Below are 24,910 nucleotides of genomic sequence, written 5' to 3'. Positions count from 1 at the left end.
ATGTAGGCTCTACTGTAGAAGTACGTGTCACTGGTTTTCGGACTTGCTTTAGATATTGTAGCTCCAGAAAGCTCCATTATGTTTAATCTGTGAAGCATGGACTTTTAGGAGTAGATGTGTTGTTCACAAGAATAACAATGCAACTTGAGGAATATTTTCTTTCTCTTCCCTGCCTTGTCCCCTATAGAGTCTTGTGCTTTCTGTTAGGGCAGCTTAGTATTTCTTTCTGAAGGTTTCTACCAGTTCACCTTTATTATTCATATCTCTACTTTACCACTACCATGATAATCATTTGGGTCCATTTCCTTCCCTCTATGTTGGATCTTTGATTCCTCAGTTTTTCTCTCATCACATAATTGGTGTTTGTCAAGAGTTTACAGTTTATTTAAATTGTGATCACTTGATAACAGATTTGTAAAAATTATAAAACCCTAGGAGGGGAGAAAAGGATTATCTACAATTTATTAAGCTGAGTGACTTTAATTTTGTTGACTGGTAGTGAGGGGTAGAAATTTTAGGGTTAAATACATAGTTTTTATTTATAAAGGCCTTCTATGGGTTTAAAGTCTTTTCTATGTTTGGTTAAGGAACATAAAAACATAAACATGTTATGAATAATTTGCTTTCCTTATAAAAATATTGTTCATTTGCCTGGAGATATGAAGGACTAAAAACTAACTAGGAAATCTGACTTTTTTCTCCTCCTCCTTGTCTTCCACACCCGTCCAACCTAGATTTCAATGTGCCCAGTATAGCAAAAAACATCTCTGGGATTAGACTTTTTCCTCTTCTTCTCACTTCTGGGATTCCAACTCATGCCATCACTCTCGTCATGGCTCACACTAAAATAAGCCATTTTTGTTCTTTAAAATGTTACAAAGAGTCTTCATATCGCATCTCCATTCTTATAGTAATCTTACATGAAATGATCTTTCTTGTGTTCTGGTTATAGCTGATTGCCATGTAGATACCAGCACAAGAAATTGCCCTAGAAGTAATCTTAAGTAACCTCTTTTACCTTCAGGCAATTTATCCAGGATTATGGTATGAGATACGATTATCAAGTTTACAGCATTTTAGAAACAGTAGCAACATTGGACCAGCAGGTTGTCATCCACTTGATTTCTACCCTCACTCAGTCTCTGAAGGATTCAGAGCGGAAATGGGGCCTTGGAAGAAATATTGCACAACGGTATGTTTGATAATTTAATTACATTCTTTTGGGCAATGATTATAAAATCTGTATTTCATTTTATAGAAATGCCTATTTTCTTATTCCCCAAAATGTGGGTGGAGTGTGTTCTTTTAAGCTGAAAAATGTTTCAATCCTGTGATTATCAGCTTTACAAAGTATGAATAGAAAGTAGTGTGGCTTATCAACAAACTTCGCAGAGTTGATTCTATTTGCATATTTTTCCTTTCAAAGTGACCACTTTAGAAAGCTGTGTATTGCAGCAGTGCTGCTATTGCTCAGAATACACTCAGTGTTCCTCATTGAGAAATGGACTTCACAGCCTCAGGTGTCTTGTTTTTTTATAAAAATCTATGGTGACAGCCAGGCACAGTAGGTCACGCCTGCAAACCTAGCACTCTGGGAGGCTGAGGCAAGAAGATTGCCTGAGGTCAGGAGTTTGTCACCAGCCTGAGCAAGAGCAAGACCTGGTCTTTACTAAAAAGAAAAAATTAGCTGGGCATGGTGGTTCATGCCTATAGTCACAGCTACTCGGGAGGCTGAGGCAGGAGTATCACTTGAGCCCCGGAGTTTGAGGTTGCTCTGAGCTAGGCTGACGCCAGGGCAAGAGACTCTGTCTTGGGGGGAAAATAATCTATGGTGACAAGTCTTAACCCTTTGAGGGATGCTTAATTTGTCGCGTCAACTGTATCATATGTATCCAGTGAATATGATAAGTGACCCAATTAGATAATACGGGTTTTAATCAAAAATGGGTAATAAGGCTTTTTTCCATATAGGCTTATAACACAACGAAAAACAGTGCTGGACTATTTAAAGTAATGCAACTTTGTGGGAGTAAGCCTATAATTCCTAAAGAGATTGTTTTAGAGTAGTCGGTATTCATAGTAGAACCCATATGTCCTAAAGTTTGTTAAAGAATCAAAGTACAATTACACATTGTTTAAAGATGCACACATTCTGAGACATGCGTTGTTAGGTGATTGCGTCATTGTGCAAACATCAAATAGAGTGCACTTCTGCAAACCTAGGGTGTATAGCCTACTATACACCTAGGCTGTACGGTACTACTCTTAGGCTACAAACCTGTGTAATATGTTACTATACTGAATACTGTAGGCAATTATAAAACAAATGGTAAGTATTTGTGTTATGTAAACATAGAAAAGGTACAGTAAAAATATGGCACAAAAAATAAAAAACTATACACCTGTATAGGGTACTTACCGTGAATGGAGCTTGCAGGATTAGAAGTTGCTCTGGGTGAGTCAGTGAGTGGTGAGTGAATGTGAAGGCCTAGGACATTACTGTACACTACTGTAGGTTTTATAAACATTGTACAATTAGGCTACTCTAATTTAAAAATTTTTCTTCATTAATACATTAACTTCAGCTTACTATAACTTTTTTGCTTTTTAAGCTTTTTCATTTTTTAACTTTTTAACCCTTAGCTTAAAACACCATCATTATTGTATAGTTGTACTAAAATATTTTTTCTTTATATTCTTATTCTATAAGTTTTTTTCTAGTTTTAAATTTCTTATTTTTGAAAACATTTTTAAACTTTTTTGTTAAAAACTAAGACACAAACACACAGATTAGCCTAGGCCTACACAGGGTCAGGATCGATATCACTGTCTTACACCTCCACACCTTGTCCCACTGGAAGGTCTTCAGAGGCAATAACATGCATGGAACTGTCATCTTCTGTGATAACAATGCCCTCTTCTGGAATACCTCCTGAAGGACCTGCCTGAGGCTGTTTTAAGTTAACTTTTTTTATAAGCAGGAGGAGGAGTACACTCTAAAATAACAGTAAGAAGGTATAGTACAGAAAATACATAAACTAGTAATGTAGTTATTTATTATTATCATCAAGTATTTGTAGTGAATTGTATGTGCTATACTTTTAAATGACTGTCAGCACAGGTTTGTTTATGCCCATATAACCACAAATACGTAAGTAAAGCATTGCTCTGTGACCTTACAGTGGCTATGATGTCAGTAGGCAATAGGAATTTTTCAGCTTCGTTATAATCTTACGGGACCACCGTCATTGTTAACCAAAATGCCGTTACGGGGCGTATGACCATACTTTAATCATGTCATTTGTGCATGTGTATGTATCTACATACAGTCTAATAAATATGCATATTACAATTTTTAGTTGAAAATTTTTGACTATACAATGTCATAGTTAAGATTTTTCTAAGAGACATGACTATATTGAATATAGCTTTAGCTAACTAATGGAATCCATCTTTTCAATATAGTAAATGAAAACCAAAAAAAAAAGGAAAAACCAGAGAGACCATCCTCGTACAGCCTTTCTACGCCAGGGTGGAGCATCTCCTTTCTTCTCTTGCATAGTAACTTGGCTAGTGGAAGACTGGGTCACTTTAAATCATAGCTTTGAAGAAATGGTGTTTATTATTATATCACAAAACAAGTTTGTGCAAAGGCTGTCTAATAACTTGCTTCTCTGAGCAGTCTTCAAGTGTGAATGAAAAACTGGAGAGGCTTTGTGTGAACTGCCCTAATGTAGTATGGTGTTGGGACAAATGCCGTGCTAGCCTACTATTTTGTGTGTAGGGCATGTCCATGAAACGGTTGGTTTTAAATATTCTGAACAGCACAGGTATTTACACTAATGAAATAACTGGTAGGCACAATAAGTCATCTTAAAAAAAAAAAAACCTCAAATACAGGCAAGTACTAGAGAATCTAATAGGAGAAAGAATATTTTGTTTTTAAACTTTGTTACTTCTAAGAAGCTAAAAAAGAAAATGGAGTAATATACCAAAATTGTTACATATGTCTGCTTTATGATTATAGAATTTTTGTTTTAATACTTATGTTTGTGACACAAGTCTCCCCATTATAATCATTGTCATTATCCCTAAATAATATTCCATGAATGTATTTCATTACCTATGAGCATTAAAGTATTTCATAAAGTTAATGAACTTTTACATGTCATTCTTAGCCCACATTTTATATATAAAAATCATACTTAAAAAAACTGTATAAATCTTAACATCTAGGTTTACTCACAATATATATAAAGCATTAATTTTTTTTTTTTTTTTTTTGAGACAGTCTTACTCTGTTGCCCGGGCTAGAGTGCCGTGACGTCAGCCTAGCTCACAGCAACCTCAGACTCCTGGGCTCAGGCAATCCTCCTGCCTCAGCCTCCCGAGTAGCTGGGACTACAGGCATGCGCCACCATGCCCGGCTAATTTTTCTATATATATTTTTAGCTGTCCGTCTAATTTCTTTCTGTGTTTAGTAGAGACAGGGTCTCGCTCTTGCTCAGGCTGGTCTTGAACTCCTGAGCTCAAACGATCCGCCCACCTCGGCCTCCCAGAGTGCTAGGATTACAGGCGTGAGCCACTGCGCCCAGCCTAATTTTTAAAAGTATTATGCTAAGGCTGCTGGATGGATGGATGGACGAATGGATGGATGGGCAGGCTTAATTTGTAAATACTTAAAAATAATGAAAAGGAGGTAACATATATCTGCTTTCTTTTCTTTTTTCTTAAACAGGGAAGCCTATAGCAAACTTTTATCTCACCTAGGACCAATGGGACAAGATGAGATGCAGAAACTAGAAAATGATAATACCTAATATATTTTGTGCTTCATCTTCTCTATTGATTATCACTATCTAAAGCCACTTTGCACCACTCTAATTCCTATTTTTAATTAATTGTATAATGTTCTGGTAAAAATAATTTCTAAAATTTTTTCCTTACATACCTGTAAATAAAAATTATATAAATACGGAAATAAAAGTTAATTAGTAACTATGTAATAAGATCCTTGGAACTTTACAAAACTGCATTCTATTTTGAAGAGATTTTAGTTAAACTAAAAAAACTGTCTAACTGGGAGTGTTTTCTGCGTATGAGTGTTAAGCAGATTTGTACTGGTTCATACATAGACTTTTTACTGTTATGTAACTTCCTACTTTCCTGCCTTGTGCCTCATTTGTCATGCTTTCTTTCTTTCTTTCTTTCTTTTTTTTTTTTTTTTTTTTTACAACTTATGTTTTAATATATTTTTTCAAATTATCTGGCTGCCCTATTCTGGTTTTTTTTGGGTGGGGAATGTTGGAAGATGGGGCTATATTACTTGTTTTCCTTTTTTATACTATATGTGAGGCAAATTAATAAAACATAAAGCACACTTACCTCTGTTAGGAATGAGACTGACTCTGGCCAAGGGAGTGTACAGATAATATCTAAAAAAAAAAATTTAAACTTAGGCCAACAGGTCCCAAGAGTTGCTAGATTTTTTTCTCCACTGATCCTGTCTTTTGGAGTTGTCATTAAAAGACATATCAAGAGGAAGAAATACAAGAGCATGTAAGAAAAAAGTATAAATACTATTCTAGGAAATCTTAAGATTACTAATAACGTAAGCCATCTGAGAAGTCAGCTGATCTATCCTTTTGTTCAGTCAGAACTTCTTATAACTTACCATCTTATACAGGAAACTGAACCTGTTTCATTTCCTTTAATAGCTATTGTTTCTCAACTTTTTAACTCTATCTCATCTAGATTGTTTATTTTACCAGTTGGACCTCATCCTTCACTCCTTTTTGTGGTGAGCATTATTTGGTGGTAAGAGCTTTAGTTTTAGTTCTGGGAACACACCTGGGTCTCAAACTCAGCTCTGCTTTGTGACCTTTAGCGAGTTACTTAACCTTTTTGAGCCCAGTTCCTTCATGGAGAAAAATAATGATCCTTTGCTATTAATATTTCACAATGTTATCGTAAGGATCAATGGAGTAATGTATTTGAAAATATGTGGTGGCCCATATTCTATTTGGAGGTGTATAAACATTATTCATGCACAATAAAGGCAAAGTACACCTCTCAATTTTGTTCCTCTTTCTCTAATGATGTCCTAGATCAGCAGTCCCCAACCATTTTGGCACCAAGGACCAGTTTTATGGAAAACAATTTTTCCATACACCAGGGGTTTGGGGAGGAAGGGGTTTCAGGATGATTCATGCACATTATGTATACTGTACAGTCAGATCTCTCTGCTAATGATAATCTGTATTTGCAGCCGCTTCCCAGCACTAGCATCACTGCCTCAGCTCCACCTCCGATCATCAGGTATTAGATTCTCATAAGGGGCACACAACCTAGATCGCTCGCGTGTGCAGTTTATACTAGAGTTCGCACTCCTGTGAGAATCTAATGCTGCTGCTGATCTGACAGGAGGCAGAACTCATGGGTGATGCGAGCAATGGGGAGCAGCTGTAAATACAGATGAAGTTTCGGTGGCTCATCTGCTACTCACCTCCTGCTGTGTGGCTAGTTCCTAACAGGCCACAGACTGGTACTGGTCTGCAGCCCAGGGGTTGGGGACCACAGTCCTAGATGAATGATCCCATTTTTTTTTTCAATATTTTCTTATATGTTATGTTCGCTAACTTTGAAATAATTTGTTTCCTTCTTGGGATCATATATTCTATCAATCAATCATGGTTCTACTATTGCTTCAAGAAAACATTTCAACCTTTTCTGGCTCAAGAAATATCTTGAAAAATGAAATCCATTGCAATCAACATTCTGTAGTTAATAGCTTGAGTTATTAACTGAAGGGGATGTAACATACATGTCGTTAAGGTGTGACAGAAATATGAAAGGGGAAAAAAGTATGAAAATATCCTAATCATAACCTAATTGGCATTTTACCATTAAGGATATAAGGAATGTTGCATTGTACAACACATTATCTTAGAAATTCCTGTCTTTGCTGGCTTTTCCTCCCACAAGAATATCTGCTAAGAGCTATGTGGTACTGCTTTTTGTTTTCTTTTTTAAAGTAAAATCTTGAAGTCGTATGTAAATGTTTGGCAGTCTCACGGTCTTCCTATAAAAACTCACATTAGTACAATTTAAATATAAATATTTAATACAATATGGCCTTCAATTTTTAGTAAAAATGGAATATGAATTACTATTCACTGAAATAGAAAATATATATTTGAATAGTTTCAATGGAATTTGGCTTACATGACCAAACATAATTTAATAGAATTTTTATTTCTCTTATTATTGATACTTTGAGGAAAAGGATCTAATTACAAGTGACCTGAGTTTTCTTTCTTTTTAGGGAAGGGATGTTTTATTTTGATGCTACTTAGCTGTAAAGGATGTGTCCGAACTCTGCAAAAGTTTTTTAAAATTCTGAGTTCAATTCTATAATATTAGTGAATAATAAATTATAAAGATCACCATGGGAGGGGTTTGATAATATATGCTGATTTATATGAATAGTTAGAAATCTATACAGAAATAATCAAGGGTAGTCTCAGGCTGCCGTTCCATTATCAGTCAGGCAAGCTTATTTTTAGACCATTTCTCTTTCACTGATTGGATGCAGGGTCTGGGAATACAAATAGATTTTAATGGTTTTATAAGGCAAAACTGCTGGAGGGAAAATTCATGTGCTAAATAGAAAATTTAGTAAACCTGAAATATTTCTTATGTCCTTGTTGAAAAGATTTCTGAAATGGATTGCTGGAGTCCATTGACCTGGCTTGGTAAGGCATTTTTAAAATTAAGTTTAGATGGTTTATACCTTTTAAAGAAGCTGTCATCATTCTACATATCAATTACCAATATCAATTTTCAGTGTTCAGAACCGCCCAAATACTCTTAAGGTTTTTTGTTTGTCTAAACTAAATTTCCTGTTCTTTTAAAAATTTACCTTTTTCCTTACCTCTGGTCTCCCCCTCCTGCCCTGAATAACCAGAAATCACATATATTTTAAAAACAATGCTTTAGGTATAACAATGTATAAAGTTAGTGAATTCTGTATTTAAGGTAAAAAGATTCTTTTTCATTCACTTTTCATTACTAAAAATGATTACATGAATAAAATGACAATTTCCTGTAAGAGAGGGATTGCTGAATGATTAAACTGCCAAGGGAAAAAATGTCAGACTAAAGTCTTTCTTGGAATAAAGATTACCTAAGTCCTGACAAAATTAGGAAAAAAGAAAAACTCAGATTTGTTGAATTTATGTTCAAATGTGATTATTAACTTGTTTATTTTTTGTTATAGACAAAGCAAACCCCAAAACCTAGCCTAAAAAAAATTCTTATTCATTATTAAAAGTGGTAATAAAATATGTATAGGTGGTGGAGAAGAATCCCACAAGCACTCAAGATTGACATAACCTTTAACAAAGTGGAAAAACTTTTATTAGAACTGCCAATTCTAGGTTCAGATTTATGTCAAAGCACTTTATGGTACCATAATTAGTACAACTAAATTTTTTTTTAGCTTTAAAATGTCATTTTTCACTAGATGAGTTTAAATGAGACATTTGAGTTATTATTTGAGACAAGGATTTGTACAAGTTTAGATATCTTTGGTTTTGGTAAACTCCCTATTTCCTAATTAGTGTATCTGTTTCACATACTTTTCAGAATTATTTATTCCATAGCATGTTTTCAAAGTTCTATGTGGTACTTGTTAAACTTCAAAAAAAATCTTCCTGTTCATTTACAAGATTCTAAAGACAGTGTAATGTGAGTAACATTTTTTTTTTCCTTAGGTGAAGTACTTCAAAGCATTTGCCTAATCATCCCAATGTTCTTTTGAATTAATATGTAAATCAGTAATATTCTCATTAAAAGGTAAGAAAACTGAAGCATTGTAGAGTTAGGTTATGACCCAAGGCCGGAGTAACCAAGGTGAAAAATCTAGGTATTCCAACTGCTGTTCCAGGGTACTTCTATTATTTGTATCACCTTGAATAAAACATAGCATTTAAAAATTTACATTTCATATTGCTGAGTCTCTACTGAGCAGGGCTGCATAATGTTAAATTTTAAAAAGAAAAATGACAAACCTAGGTATAAGTAGTAAAAAGATTACGCATGGAGATTTTTTTTTTAAGATCATTGATGCCATTGTGTGAAATAAACTGCCTTATTAATGGTGTCATGTTGTCCTAGACAGTGCTGATTAGAAGACGTGTACAAAGAATGTTCACAAAGAATGTTCTAAAGACCAATGGAACAATAATGTACCATTAAGCTGGCACTAAGCTGTACCACAATAAAAGTCACACGTAGTGTGTGGTGACATACAATGAGAAGGGTGACATAAGTTTTCAATAATGTATTTTAGAAAACTGTTCATTTTTTGCTAATATTTATCTGAATATAAGATCTATAAAACAAGACAAGGAAGCATTGAGCACTGAGTCTTATCATGACCAGTATCCAAAAGTCAGGGCTTTGTTTTTCCTCCTGTTCGTGATGGTTATTAACAGAGCACTGGCTTTTCAGATGGTGCCAATCCTATGATGAGGCACTTGAAGAGTTTGAAGGTTCGGGCATGTGAAATATGGAGCTGGAAGAAAGCATGCTGCTATTCCATTGGAAGCAAAAGGGAGTGTAGGCCCATAGAATACTTCCTCTTTGCCTTCTCTACTTACATCCAATACCTGCAAAAGAGGAAGAAAAGAAGCCTGTATGTCCAAGATGATTGCTCAAAATAAAGATGTGTACACATAAAAAGAAGCCTGAACTTAAATTCAATTATGCCACCATCCCTTTACCTTAGGAACTAGTACTTTTCTTGCTAGGATGGTAACAGAAATATTTATTAACCTCCTACAAAGTGCTACACTATATGTTTATATGTGTACATATATACATACATACGTGTTTATAATCATTTAACCCTCAGAACAGTGATAAGATTAGGTAGCATTATCCTTATTTAACAAAACTGCCTCAGACTGGTTAAATAACTGGCCCAAGTAGTTAGTAGATAGTGAAGTGTCATAACGTTGGCTTAGAAATTCTCATCTGTAAAATGAAGAAAACAAGGCCTTGAAGCTTTGTTGTGAAAATTGATGACATCTAGCTCGGTGTCCGGCACACAGGATATTATAATACAGTTTAGTAGTAGGTTCAAAATTAGTTCAGTCAATTCTGGAATTTTCCCCCAGTTATTTCCCACTCATGCTGGTGTTCCGTGTCATATTATATAGCACAGCTTCTTTGTTAGTCTGTGCCTGCTGTCACCTAACTATTAATAGCTTAATCCTACTACTAGAAAAATTCTTCAGGTAAGCTGCTCTCCTCCCATTTGTTAAACCTACTGGGCTCTTTCCAACCCTTATCATCTTAATCTCTTTTCATCTGACTTTCCTCTAACTTCTTCATTTAAAACATTTCCTCCCTTGGATTCCATGGTTTAAAAATAAATAAAAGTTTGTCATTGACATTTTCCTACTGCAATCCACCTTTGGTCCCTTTTCCTTTACCTGCATCCCAAATATAGGTGTATCCCAGTATTCCGACCACGGACCTCTCAGAACCCTTCTTTAATGATCTTGTCCACTCTTATGCCTTCCTTCGTCTGTCAACTGCGTGGATAACTCTTAGTCCTTTAACTGCACTAATGCATTATTTTAGATAAAAGGGGTCTTGTAATTTGGGGTTCCAAGCTCATAAAGGAGGAAATTACTAAGTCCTAAAACAAAAGAATGATTAAACTTTTAGCTGTTATTCCCCCAAATGGACATTTAGCTGTCCCAATCCATTTATTGAACAATATACCCTGCCACTACTAATTTAAAATAACTCGTATATGAAATACAAACTTTTTCTCAGTTCTTCGGTAATTTATGCATCTTGCAATATCACATTAACAGTTGTTTTGACTGCGTATGTAACATTCTCCATTCATTTTCAAAAATCTTGATTATTATTATATATTAACATTCCTAGAGAAACTTTAAGATCAATTGACAAGTATTCACTTCCCCACCTGGTGAGAAAAAGGAAAATCCCAATGGGATTTTGACTAGTATTTCACTAAATTTAGAAAGTAAATTAGAGATCATTTGATATTTATCACAACTATATAAGGCTAGTTATTGTCTTCAATTTATAGCAAAGACAATTAAGATACAGAGAAAACTGACTTTCTTAAGGTCACATGGCTAGTAAGTGCTAGAGCCAGTCCTGGAACTCAAGGATGCAAGCACAGAAAGAGCAAGGATTTTGTGCCATTCATGATACTCCCTCCCGCAACTGAAAACATTTTTAGAAGGCAAAATCCCAGTGAGATAATCATCCAGAGAGCTTTTGTCTGGTTCCCTGGGCCAACAGAGACTGCATATGTTAAGCAGATGTAATGTATTTAATCTGAGAAGGGAAAAGGAAGCATTGGCAGTTCTTCTCCAAAACACTCCCCTGTAAACTGGCAGAAAGAAGGCGTTTGGGAGAAGGTGGTGCCAGCTTGGCAGCATATCCTCCAGCCAAAAGGAAATAATAGCAAATGAAGAGAACAGCAGAGGTTATCTGGAAACACAGACTAATCACTTGCACACTTACGCAGCTGCTCCCTTCTATGCCACTTGTCATCCGCGGTGCACCGGATTAGAGTCAAACCTCTGTGCCAAACATTTGCTTACACGCCCATTAAGTTAACAGGGGCACCTTCATTTTTGTCAGGAATCTGTGTCCACTATTTTCTATTAGTCATTATTACTAAAAAGTCCAAAGCTCAATCTAATTTAAGAGAATCTCAGCTTTTCTCTTGTTTGGGTTGTCCTTGTGATGGATCAAGAAGTCTGCTAAGTCAGAGTGGTAGCAGGAAATAAAATAGTATGCTTTTTCAACATCTGAAGTGCCTCGTCCCAGAGTGGCTGAATCCCACAAATGACAGTTAAATGAGCTTGGATTAGGAACAGGCAGTCCAATGAGATGGGTTACTGGCTGGTATTTTCAAGGGCAAAAAAATGACTTTAATCTTTCTGAATGTTAATGGGACAATCTCTGAACTATTTACGTATGACCTCTGTTAATCAGCCATGCTCCAGGATGACTGATCTGTGGATTAATCTTGGATTAAGGATTATTTAGATTTGTGATTTAAGACATGAAAAATTTAAACTTTGATATTATCAGTATGCATATGATTTTCTCCACCACTCTCCTGTACTTTTCAGCCTGCTAACTGTACTTAGGAATCTGCTGTCTAACCAACATTTTCTCATAAATACCATGCCAGTCTCCCATAATCTTGCATCTGTTGGATATTCTTCCAGCAAGTAGTAAAGAAGTTGCCCACTTTTGAACATGTAACCAGCCTCTCCAACCATCAATATATTACTGTTAATCCATTGAAATAAATAGTTCTATAGTCACCCATAAAATAAGAAAATATTTGAGCCTTAGTTCAGAATGAATGATAATATAACCTGTAACCAGTTGTCAATACCTAAAATGAAAGATATTCATGATATACGATGTCTATTATCCATGAAGACTTCTATTCCAAATGTCTCTTTGACAATACATATGCTTATATGGACACTTATTATCTATTAATAGTAAAAGGCTCTTAAAACTTTTATCTAATTTGCCTGTGCTTTGTAGGACCAGTGTGCCAGCCAACATAATAAACACAGCATTTGCAAAAGGATTGATTCTGCTCATCAAAATGGCTACTGGAACACAGAGCTACCCATCATGTTGACTTTTTTTTAAAAAGCAAATATATTAACATATTGTATGATCTCAGAGGTGAAATTTATTACATTAATATAAGCATTGATTAAAAAATGTTTGAATCCCCTCTTTTAGAATCACCTTAATCCTGATAATACTCTTGAATATCCTCAGTGGTTTAAAATATACACTTGTACTCCTTCTTCTCTTGAGGATAGATTTGCTTGTTTGGGAACAGCCAGACACTATTAGCAATTAATTAGTGTATATGATTAGGGATTGTTCTAAAGAAAAGCTCTTTGGGGACAAAAAAACAATGTGACTGTGACGTTTTTTGTTGTTGTTTAATTTTCTATGTCTTACAAGCTAACTTTCAAGACTATTCCAGAATAGGCGCTGTGCAAAAATTCTGAACTGTGGCAGCATTCTGGTCTCCTAAATTTGATATATACAAAGTGTTATTTTCTCATTATGTTATGGCTTCAACTTGTTTTCTATCCCTTGAGCTAATTTGATACTAAAATTATAGAAATATAACCATAAATGTATTTAAAATTTGCAATTTTACTTCATGATAAACCCAAACTTCCATTGTGCAAGTAGTCAAATGAAGGGTCCTAAAGCCTAAAGAACAGCATTCTGGCACTATACAGCACTACCTATTGCCCGCTTCAAACTTTTAATAATTCTGAAAAGTAAAAAATAAAAAGAAACCTAAAAGACTATGAAGACTGCCAAATACAGGCTTGGATGAAGACTAGAAGCACTCTTTAGGAGAAAAGAGTTTGCTCATTTGTTGTTATCCAAAAGATATGACTAAGCTCTAGTACAAGGCAGCCTTCAATCAACTAACTAAAACTAGTACAAGGCAGCCTTTAATTAACTCCCTTAAAGTCTTATGTGGCTTTTTTCTTGGCATGGCTTTGATAATTTTTTCTACTATATTATTGTTTTCCTAGTTCATTAATTTCCTCTCATTTTTATTATCTTTCTTCTACTTTCTTTGAGTTTATTTTTTGGTTTGTTTTCTAACTTATTAAGCTATATCTATCCGACAAGCTTTGCTATATATTGTTTTCATTACCACACAGTTCTGGGAATTTTTAAAGTTCCATCATGACTTCTTCTTTAACCCATAAGTTATGCTGCAATGTGTTTTATTATTTCCAGATATATAGGGGTTTATTTAACTTTCTATTAAATTCTAACTTAATTTCATTGTATTGGAGACACATGATACTATATAATATTTAAAATTTGAAATTTATTAAACTTTTCTTAACCTTAACCCTAGCACATGATTGGTTTTTGTAAATGTTCCATGTATGTAAGAAAAACATATCTAATTGTTCAATTCAAAACTCTCATCCATTCGGACAAGCTTGTTAAGTATATCTACCCTACCCTTGCTGGTATTTTTTTCTACTTGACCTGTATGAATAATTAAGGTATATTAAAATCCTCAGACAAACCTCTGGCAAGACAAATCAAGAGAATAAGAGAAAGGACAAAAAATATGAATGCAAAGGGAGATACAACTAAGGATAACACATCAATATATGTTAGCAATTTTGAAAACTTAGACATGGAAAAGTTTTTTGAAAATATAAGATGTGACTGAAGAAAAAGCACAAAACTGGAATAGTTCTGCAGCTACTAAAGATATTAATGATCTTGCCACAAAGATGAGATTAGATAATAAGAGTACTTATAAGGATATACTTTTCTGGAAGTCAGGCCTAATACATGTCAGTATTTTATCACAGAACATGTAAAATAGAAAACTATAGTAAGAACTGTAAAGCAATAATAGGAATAATACCATAAATATGTGCATCAACAAAGACTATCACTGTTCTGAAAGGTCGAGCTGGCAACTTGCCCAGCCCGGGCTGCTCACACGCCAAAGTGCCAGGGCTGTGCTTTGGGGCAGAGGCTGTCCCTGTCAGACCAGTCACAAATCACTGCTGCTCACACAGCCTCTGCCAAGAAGGAAGAACACCTCTGGAGGTGGCATTTGTGGAAATAAACAAATTACGATATAAAATATAACGCAATGGCATGGAAAGGAGACATTTGTAAAAATTTGAGGGGTGTGAGGGACTATTTCTGAAGATTTTTAGAATTTTTTGGTTTACGGGAAAGGGGATGCTATCTCACTTTCCCCATTTCCAGTATATATTACATATATTTTCAAAGTTCCTTCCCACCTTTATTTTCAATAAGCTTCAATCATTTATTAGACATCATTTTTAGGATACAGGATGAAGTTTAGTGGCTGAATTAGCTGCACATAAAAAGGGACAGTGAGCCTCTTTCTACACATAAATATCTCTTTCTTCAGTAGCAGCACTGGTAACCTCAGTGAACCACTTGAGCAAACTTCAAAAGGAACATCGACAACTCACCTGGATACAAGCCAGAGGCTCATTTGTCCAAATTGAATATCCACCAACTAAATATATTCTCCCATTATGGACAGCAACTCCAGATTCATTTTGGCCTAAAGTAAAGAGAATTGAATAAAAAGAAAAAATAAATCCATTTTTTGCATGTTTTAATTAACCCTTTTGCCACTAAGAGGTACAATTTCTCCCTGAGGCACACTTGTGTACACCATGGGATTTTTGCAGCAACTAATCACTGCCTCCCAGTACTTGGAAGAATTAAGCACTATTACTCAGAGAATAAATCTGTGTTGGATCAGAACCAAGCCAAAATACTTATTAGCTAGCTGAGTTAGTAAATACAGTGATAGTAAGCCATGCATAACTAAGAGTTCTATACTATGTTGTATGCCATTAATTTATAGTGGTTGAAATAAAGTATCTTTTAAAAATGCAAAACATCTCTTGTATCTACAAATGCTTTTTAGGCACGAGTTTACATTTATAAAGTAACAGCTGCAACCCCAAGAAGCCAATAAACCAGAGCCATGCCCCAAATGAAGACAAATGGCAGAAAAGATCGATAAAGTTGCTACCCTCCCTTTCTTTGCATACACAACAGTTTTAAGATAATATTAAAGTTCCAGAACTGGGACCAGCCTGGATAATCCATAGATACTGACACACCAAAATGATAAAAGGTTTCTTCTCCCATTTGAAAAAGACGACAGAATAACTCACTACCACATATTCTTCCCTTGAGGCCATCAGAGAGCGAGAGAGTCTCTTTTTATTGATGGGCTGACAGAGGACTGACTGGAGTAATAAATAAGGTGGATCCTACAGCAGACAGAATCACAGAGCCAGGATGAAGGGCCTAAAGTACCAGTAAAACTTAAGAGTTGAGTCCTTGTTGGTGGGCCTCAAAAATCATTTTGCAAAAACAGGAGCTCAATACAAAGCATCCAAACCTCTGGTTGTGCTCCCAGTGTTGCCTCCCCCCGCAGCAGCTATGAGTGAGTGAGGAGCCCACTCAGCATGTCCAAACGTCTTTAGGAATTACTCCAACCCACCGTTTTCAGTCTGTGAGGACCTGATCGCTTGTGGATGTTAATAACGCAGGCTGACAAGGAAGAAAAAGTTTTCAACCCATAAAGAAACATGAAAGGTAAGTTGTTCACTGTGTTCCTTGGAGGGTGGGGAGCCTGCCGCCTCCTGGCCACCTGCGGCCCCCCACATCCACAAATGCGGCACTTCAACCCAATCCAAACTTCACAGAGCAAACTCCTTTATTAAAAGGATTTCTTCTATAAAATTTGGATTCAGTCAAAAGGCCACACTCAAGGATCCAGAAGGCCACAAGTTGTCCCAGGGCCACAAGTTCCCCATCCCTACAAGGTTTCATTTGTAGGATAATATACCCAGAAACAATATTTGACAGTGACAAATAATGAAGACCATTCTTTTGAACTCCTGAACTCACAAGACATAAAAGAGGATTAAAAGCAGTGGGAAGTAAAAAATAAATTCCTTCTCTAAAGAGTTATTAACTCTCTTGGTGCCTGCTTTCTCCTCTCTGTGTCAAAGTTCCTATGTTAATAATGACTGATAATAATGGATTTTACGTGCCCCCTTAGCCACATGGGGACTTGCATGAAGGTAATACAGGCCCTGAGAAAGTCAATGCTCAGCCACCTGAACCAGTTCCGTTTTGTTGTGAAATAAATAATGTGCACCCTTCTGGTTAATAAATGCAAGTTGTTCTACTAAGCACTTAATTTTTAGAGATGCACTAAGGATGTCTACGAATCAAGTTTGGCAACTTCTTGAGTCTCTGTTTTTTCTGCTTTACTTAATCAAAGGTACTTGCCAGTCAACAAGTTGAAATTACAACGCGTCCACTGGTCATTGTCTATGTTGTAAGAATCTATGTGGCGTACAAGGATCCGGTCATTATTGTAGTCTAGGTCATTGCCTCCAAGAACATAAAGCTTCCTTTGAACGGCAGCCATGGAATGGTAGACCCTTCTCTGTAGCATGGGGCTGCGGCTTATCCACTTATTCTGAAAAAAGAAATTCAAGTGCATTCTGTTAATCGGAGACCTCCATGGCAGAAAACAGCAGTGGGTGCCTCATTAGTAGTGAAACCCTAATATTTATCAATCACATTCCATCTGAATGTTTATATACTTTGAAAGGTATAGGCATCTTACGTGAGAACAAGTACAAAAGAACCACATACTCTATTTTCCTACTGACATAAGGCATTTCCTCTTCTTTGGGTTGCACTTTATAGTGCATTTTGCATTTTATAAGAGGAATACTAAAATTTTCTTAATGCTTATCTCACCCAATTAAGAGAATTTACTCATGCACATTATTTAAGAGTGAAAGCATATAGCTAGGTATACTGTGTATAGTGGTGTAATAATTAAGAAAACAGTCTTTGGATCCCGAGTGCCTGGGTTTAGGAGCTGTGTGTGATCTTGAACAATTTAACCTCTCTGTGCCTATTTCCTCAGCTGTAAAATGGGAATAATAATAACTACCTGATAAGCCTGTTGTGAGGATTAAATAAGCTAATGCACACAAAGCAGTTAGAAAAATGCCTGGCAGATAATAAATGTCCAATACATGTTCACTTTTTAAAAATTATTGTGATAATAATCCCTGGGTACCTGAGGCCCCTACATAAGCCAGGGTAAAAATTAAGCTCCTGAGATCAGTGGAGGAGCTAAGATTTAGTGCAGCAACAAACCTCCTACACTTCCTTTGTATCAGCCTCCTTTAACATATTTACAATCACATCTTCTGCCAAATGGGGAATTTATTTCCAGGCACACATTTATTTGTTTTGGTAGAAGGCCAAGTTTTATATGACAACTTTAAGGAACAGTGAAACCTTCAATATTTGGTTCTAGGTCATCCTCAATGATGAGAAGGGAAAGGCTCGTCTTGTAAAATTAGATGAAAATCAAATATGACTTTAATTTTAAATCTCACCTAAGTAATGGACAGGTAAGTAAACCAAGTAATGGACAGGTAAATAAACCTAACCATTTTCTTTCCACATAAACACTAACCATATAGGAAGAACCCAGATTTCTTTTTGCCAAAAAAAAATTTGGATTTCAGCCAGAAAAAAAAAAATCATATGATGTTTTGAATACATAGACTTTCACCATTTCACACAGCCATAAGGGAAGAAGCAAAAGCAACAACAAACATGTTTGTATAAACATTGTTCCATTCTCTATAGGCATATATACTAGCTCATTTCTCTTTTAAAGATACATTCCAGAAAAAAAAAAAAGTGATTTGTACAGTTTGAGAGGTTTACATTTATCTGCTCCCCGTTTGAACATGTCATAATAAGAATCTCCTTCCAATTAAATATCTCCTTTAATAAAACAGGCGAGCCTTTCTTTCGGATATTTTGTTAAGAAATATCTTTAATACACTAAGCATGAGTGAATTTAACTCAAACTCTGATGATGCTTTTCTTAGGTGCTTTCCGTGAGACAACCCATTAGTATTAGGAATCAATGTTTGCATTAGCAGTCCAGTCCCCTGCCACAAGACTACAGATGCCATCTGGTTTGCAAAGCCTGCCTGCATCCCCTGATTATATCTTTAGCTTCCTTCACTGCACTGCCTGCCAGGTGAGCCGCCAACCGCTGCAAAGGCAAAGAAACAGAGAGGCCTGGTGGGGTCATTCCTAATAAGCTAGCGTGTGAATACTAATCAGTGGTGGGGAAGCAGAGGTCACCCAGCCTGCCTGTTGGCAGGTAGTGATGTGCTCTGTGGCAGATGGCAGGCATTATCGACTCTCCACAAAGGCCTAGAAGAGAAATAAGCACCAAGGCTGAATGATAGAGTTATTGAGATTCTGAGCAAGATGCGAGCAGATGTGATGTTTGCCAGCACCCACCATAAACAATATGCCAGCAGAATTTTAAAAAAGAGCATGTGTGTACAAACATGAAACAGAACTCATTTGAGAAATGTTAACACCTTCTTCCTCTTTAACCACATGTGCACCAAACTCAAGCAACTCCAATTAATGATCCCTCTTGAGACAGCTGACCCATGGACATTTGGTCTCTGAGATCTATAGCTTCTAGTGACATCAGGAAACATTGCAAAGAGAAAAATGCCTTCATTAAGTTCAGAATCAAGTAATTGCTAAAATCAAAAGATACCAAATACACTGAGATCACTTTGGACATACATTTGGTAGCCAATCCCGACTCAGACTGCCAAAGTCAACCTGTTATTTCATATCCCATTATCTTCACCTGATGGATATTAAACCTCCAAAATCATTTTGGAATATTATCATAATCAGGAAAAATATTTATATTACCAACATCACAGAAATGGAAAAATTCAGCAGACATTTGCCAAGGTCATAAATATTTTGGTAGAAAGAAAAGAGAATAAAAATAGTTCTTCTGGGGAAAATAATTCATTAAGTGGGCATAAGAAGTGGACAGAAGAAGGAACAGACACTAGCAAAATGCTTCTAATTCAGACTCCAGCTGTTAAATGAAAATTCTTCAGCTACTTCTACTTCAGACTACTCCTAGATACTGTTCTAGGTCATTCTGCCTATATTAAGTTAAATAATATTTATTATTTTATTTAAGAATAATGAAACCATAAGCATGTTCCCCTCCAAGAATGGCACCCCTTCCAGAAGGACACAGCAACAGGACAATCAAAATCCTTTCTACATTATGCAAAACTCTGAAACAGTGACACATTATATAGAGCATAAAATTTTGTAACAAAAAAATAAAAAATGGAACCAAAAAGCAGTTTAACCAGATGCTTCCTTTTCTGCATATAAGTTTAAGATGCATGTGTGTGTACACACTTGGCATTCCAATTACTAATTACTGTGAAAATCTTTTAAAATTCATTTTAATTAAGGTAATGAGCTTTTCTTATATGATTCTTACCTGGTTAGGTTCGTATACCATTAGTCTGTTCTGATACTGTGCCGTGTTAGTTACTCCACCTGTAATGGATTAACATGTGTTAGAGCTTTTCATGAATAAGAAATAGGATATTCCAACATAAGAATGAAATACAATTAAAGGAAAATTAGCTACTGCTGAGGATCTGTTTGTATACCCCTGTGGTGAACCCATGACATAATTAAAAAGCTTATTGTTGAAGCAGTTTCATTTTCAAGAAACATTTCAGATGCAATCCAGTGGAGAGCAAGCAACAAGTATGCCGACATTACCAAGAGGCCCCCAGTTCTGGTGAGCTGCTCTGCATGGCCAGAATGAGGGGCAAAGTACAGGGAGGGAGTTGGGAGTGAACAAAATATACACAGACAAATCTCTATACAATTTATGCCAGGGACATAGTTATATGGAATATTCTTGTCCTTTGCTAAATTGGCAGTTTTAAAGCTAAAACCTCTGTACACTAACATAGTAATTATCTCGATATCACCTTAGAAGAACCATGTTTAACAAAAGGCATTACTTATGAAAAGGGATCCAGAGCCAGTGTGTCCAATAAAATATAACAAGAGACACAAATGCAAGTCACATATGCAATAATAAATTTTCCAGTAGCCACATTAAAAAGGAAAAAGAAACAGTGAAATGAAATGTAATAGTGTTTATACCTTGATATAGCCAAAATATCATTTCCACATGAAATCAATATAAAAATTATTGAGATATTTTATATTTTTTCCATGCTAAGTCTTCAAAATCCAGTTTGTATTTGACACAGCACACCTCAATACAGATTAGCCACATTTCAAAACTCAATATGCCACATATGGCTAACGGCTACCATATTGGATAGCACAAATCTAGAGTTCTCCAGTGCAGTTGCTGTTGTGTTCAACTCTTTTGAAGCCCTCTTGACAACTGCTTAGATCCAAGAGACTTGAGACCTTTTGCTTAATCAAGAACCACTAAAAAGTCATCACACTTCCCCACTAAGTTTCTCCTATTTGTCCTCATACTTCTTTCATGCTTGTGGTGTACAACTGAACCCTGTAAGACCCAGAAATAATTCATTTTTCTTTAATTTTTACCATCAAATGGAAAACAAGTCCATTAAACAACACATACAACAGTACAATAAGAAAATAACACCACTTTTGTACCCCCATAATATGCTGAAATAAAAAAATAATAATACCAGTGGATATTAAATGTTAGGTAATAAAATAATGAATATGGGACCAAAAAAATCTATCTTTAGAAATATTGCCTTTTACATAATTCTAGAGACACTGGTTTAAGATGAGTAACATTCTTATTTTAAAAAGTATCACAAATAAGCAGCCAATTTTTCAATAAAGATGTAAAATTGAGCCAGACTAAAAAAGTTTCCTACTTAAATTTTTTGAGTTTAAAAAATATGAACTGTGACAATACTCACCAAGATGGCCTTAACATTACTCTGAGCTTGACTAAACAGGCTGCTTCCTGACTGTAAGCCCAGGACCTTCCTTTTCTTAGATAGAGCATTTACTTTAGAAAATTTATACATTCTTTCTCTGCCTCTTTGAGATGTAAATCATTTTAAAAGCCGCTTGCCAGTTTTACAACCCAAGAATATCTTCCTGAAGAACCTGGGAGCCTTCCCTTTGAAATGTAATCATCAAGGTAGACAGTTCCAGAAACTGCCCTATGTTCCATTTTCCATGGGTGGGTAGGACCCTAACTTTGATAGGTGCCAATTAGCAAACACAGATGGCCTAATCACAGAGAAAAAATTTGCAAACTCAGGAATAACTGGGATGTGCTCAACATATCCATTGATTAACTTTCCCCCAAAAGTTCCTCAGTACTTTCCCACTAGCTCACCCCAGTGCTTAAAAACTATCCTCTTAAAAACTTCTCGTTTCGATGGAGTTGATTTCAAACTACATTCTGATCTCTCTCCCCTATTGCAATAGTTTTGAATAAAGTCTTCCTATCTGTCTAACTTTATCTGGTGCAATTTGTGCTTTGACAGTTCAAATACTTTTAATAGTCACCACTATCAACTCCATGGCCAGTAGTCAAGTCAACCAGAATCTAAGGAATTGGTGCCTAATCTTCAACTGAGCTGGAATAATCAATCAATACTAATGGATAAAAGAGAGGGAACCTATCTAGGCCAATCATTACTCTGTCACTCAACCCCAATAAGGAGATTATATGTTCCATGCAATTGACCATGGCTGTTATTAAATAGAGGGCTACTTTTTTATTCTCTCTGAAGCTTGAAGATTTAAGACTTTAAAAATCCACAAAATGTTTGTCTGCAGAGGAAATCCACAAAGAACAGAAAGAAATGAGTTTTCCACCCTCAAAGAAAGTCTCTGTATTTCTTGTTGAATGTCTCATTTCTAAAATGAAATCAAAGGAAAGGAAAACACACTTAGGAAAAGTGTAAGTTGATAGACATTTGGGTTATTTAAACAAAAAAACAAAACAAAAAACAGGATTAAAAAAAAGTGAGGCTGAAATGCCTAATAGAGGCAAGATGTGTGTCAAATAAATACAGAGGTGTATTTGCTTTTACTCCCAACCTTCCCTTTCTTATATGATTAAAAATGCAATGTTCAGTAATTCTTTCTCAGCATAAGCTCATAAAAATAATCAAATCTATTGAGACCTCACAAGTCTTCAGGGTTAAAATGATTGCCAGTGCTTTTGATCTGGGCCATAGCCAACAGATTAATCCAACTCGCCTAGGAGCATTTCTCTAACGAAAAGGGAACAGAGAGTCATGCTCCACCCATTACTTTAAAACTTTGAAAGTTTCTCTACTTATTTTAGAAATATGGACAGAATTAACACCTACTGCAGTACACTGTCTGTTTTATGACACTATTTGAAAATATTTCCCCTACCATATGTATCAGACCCTGCCCATTATAGATTAAATGTAGAATCAATGAATTATAATGTAGCTCTTACATGCCCTCTCCCAAGCAGAGCATACAATTATCTCCCTGTTCTTTAGAATTATTATTTACTATCTTCCACATATGCATCTATAATACATTTTTTCTTAATCTGTACTCAGTAATTAGATTCCTTACCCTTACATAAAATTTTCACTCACAAGGCAATGTTTAGAAATGAGATAGTAGGTTACTAGTTGAGAGTAAAAATAAAAGTCCCCGTTAGTTATTTGGTTGATTACCTCTAGAATGGTAAAACCACAGGAGGTGCTTAACAAACCTAGTGATTTAACTTTTGCCAAGTCAGGATTTCAAAGGAAATCCTTGGAAATTCGTTCTATTAGTTTCCCCTTTGAAATAATTTACAAATGAGCATATAAATAAAAACCATTTCTACTCACTATAAAAAATAAATCTTAAAAAAAAAAACATCCAAGTTTGCAGCCCACATTTCTTTAGCAGTGTTCCTCATTTGTAGAGCTTTATCATTATATTCCCTTCACATAACACTCTTCACTTTTAGATTAATCTGCCGAAATGAGATGCTAAGGATTTGCATACAGATTTGACTATACAAAAATAGATATGGAATTAATAACAGTCTCTATATGTTTTAATTTCTCCTAGACTGGAGTACCCTTGCCTGCAGCAGTATTCCTGGCTTTCAAAGTCATCAAGCTGATTTGTCTGCTCTGGGTTATGATGCCACATGCTGCTATACTGTCCCCTGCAATCAAAGCACTTGCAAAGATAGATTCCATGCCTTCCTCTATTGAGTATATTTTATAGATTGGCAGTTTTGATCTCCCTCCCCCACCCCAGGGGGGATAATCTGCATCTTAACAGCTTTCTATAGATACATCTGTCATTAAATATGCCATCTTGTATCAGCATCCATTTTTAAAACCAAGTTTTCTCTAACTTTGAAGTGCCACAAAGTTAAGGCTTTTCAGCCAAAATTGAAAATGAGCAACCCTGTCTCATACTTTTGAACTGTGACTTAAAGATGTACTGTAGGTTCCCCCAAAGTCAAATAAGTCTTTAAACGCTGCCAGAAGGAATAAAGAGTTACACCATGCTACCGGCAGTGAGAAATGCTTTCCATCATCGAGACGAGTAAAGCATTTTTCTTAAGCTTCCCTGTACAACTCTTCACGAGATGTTGTGACAAATGGAGAATGAATGCATACCAGAGAGACGATGACAAGTGACTGCCAAACAGCAACCTTTGTCTCTGCTACCGAGATCACCGACTCAAACTCATACTATGCTCAAAAGCAATAACTGATCAGTGCTGACAGTGTCCATAAAACAGTGTATAGAAACACTGCTCTTATTATATTTTGGTGGAGGTCAAGTCTGATGGCTCCACTAGTTTTTTTTCCAAAGGCAGAAAATACCTCTGTTGATAGAGAGTCCTATACTAAACTCTAGGAGTAGCTGCCTGTGGTTCCTCATGCAGCACCAGTGCATAACCAGGACAGAGCAGGAAGCAAAGAATGGATCATCTCCATGCTCTTATAAGTTGGAGCATGCTCTAGGTTGGAATTCTGCCAGCAAGTTCAGGCTTGAGGAAAACCATATCAAGTTCTCTGTTACTCTCTTGGAGGCCTTCAGGGGCAGCTTCACACTAGTTTAGGGGAGGAGTTTTGCGACAGGCTGTGGCATTAACACAGCCTCGTTTATGACTATCGTTGGGGAAGCCATTTAACATAGCCAAGCTCAGATTCTCACATGCAAAACAGAGAGGATGATACCTCCCTCATAGGTTTTAGAAGAATTAGAGTTTATGGCACAGAAGTAATCCATAGAGGGACATTTACTATGATAGTGTAGCTGTTTATCAAAATTTCTTACCCTTTCCATAAAAGATACAAATGCCTATGTGTGGAATATT

At 35.9% G+C, this 24,910-nt stretch overlaps 2 protein-coding genes across 5 annotated transcripts in view; one reads left to right on the top strand and one right to left on the bottom strand.

The window, feature by feature from the left end:
* MMS22L (MMS22 like, DNA repair protein) overlaps positions 1-5,233 on the top strand; it is a 126,610-nt gene extending 121,377 nt beyond the window's left edge. The window contains exons 24-25 of the mRNA XM_045544052.1: positions 1,025-1,192; positions 4,739-5,233. Coding sequence (XP_045400008.1) covers positions 1,025-1,192; positions 4,739-4,820 — 250 coding nt within the window. The 3' untranslated portion in view covers positions 4,821-5,233. The remainder of the gene's footprint in view (positions 1-1,024; positions 1,193-4,738) is intronic.
* A 2,991-nt stretch (positions 5,234-8,224) lies between these two features.
* KLHL32 (kelch like family member 32) overlaps positions 8,225-24,910 on the bottom strand; it is a 184,807-nt gene continuing 168,121 nt past the window's right edge. For all 4 annotated transcript variants that reach the window (XM_045544046.1, XM_045544048.1, XM_045544047.1 and 1 more), the window contains 4 exons: positions 20,045-20,103; positions 16,951-17,143; positions 15,102-15,196; positions 8,225-9,671 (listed from right to left, as the gene is read on the bottom strand). In XM_045544046.1, the coding sequence (XP_045400002.1) occupies positions 9,510-9,671; positions 15,102-15,196; positions 16,951-17,143; positions 20,045-20,103 (509 nt within the window). In that variant the 3' untranslated portion in view covers positions 8,225-9,509. The remainder of the gene's footprint in view (positions 9,672-15,101; positions 15,197-16,950; positions 17,144-20,044; positions 20,104-24,910) is intronic.

The sequence above is a fragment of the Lemur catta genome, chromosome 2 (genome assembly GCF_020740605.2).
Source record: "Lemur catta isolate mLemCat1 chromosome 2, mLemCat1.pri, whole genome shotgun sequence".
Lineage (NCBI taxonomy): Eukaryota > Metazoa > Chordata > Mammalia > Primates > Lemuridae > Lemur > Lemur catta.
Note: the sequence above shows the minus strand (reverse complement) of the source record. Positions and strands in the feature narration are given on the sequence as shown.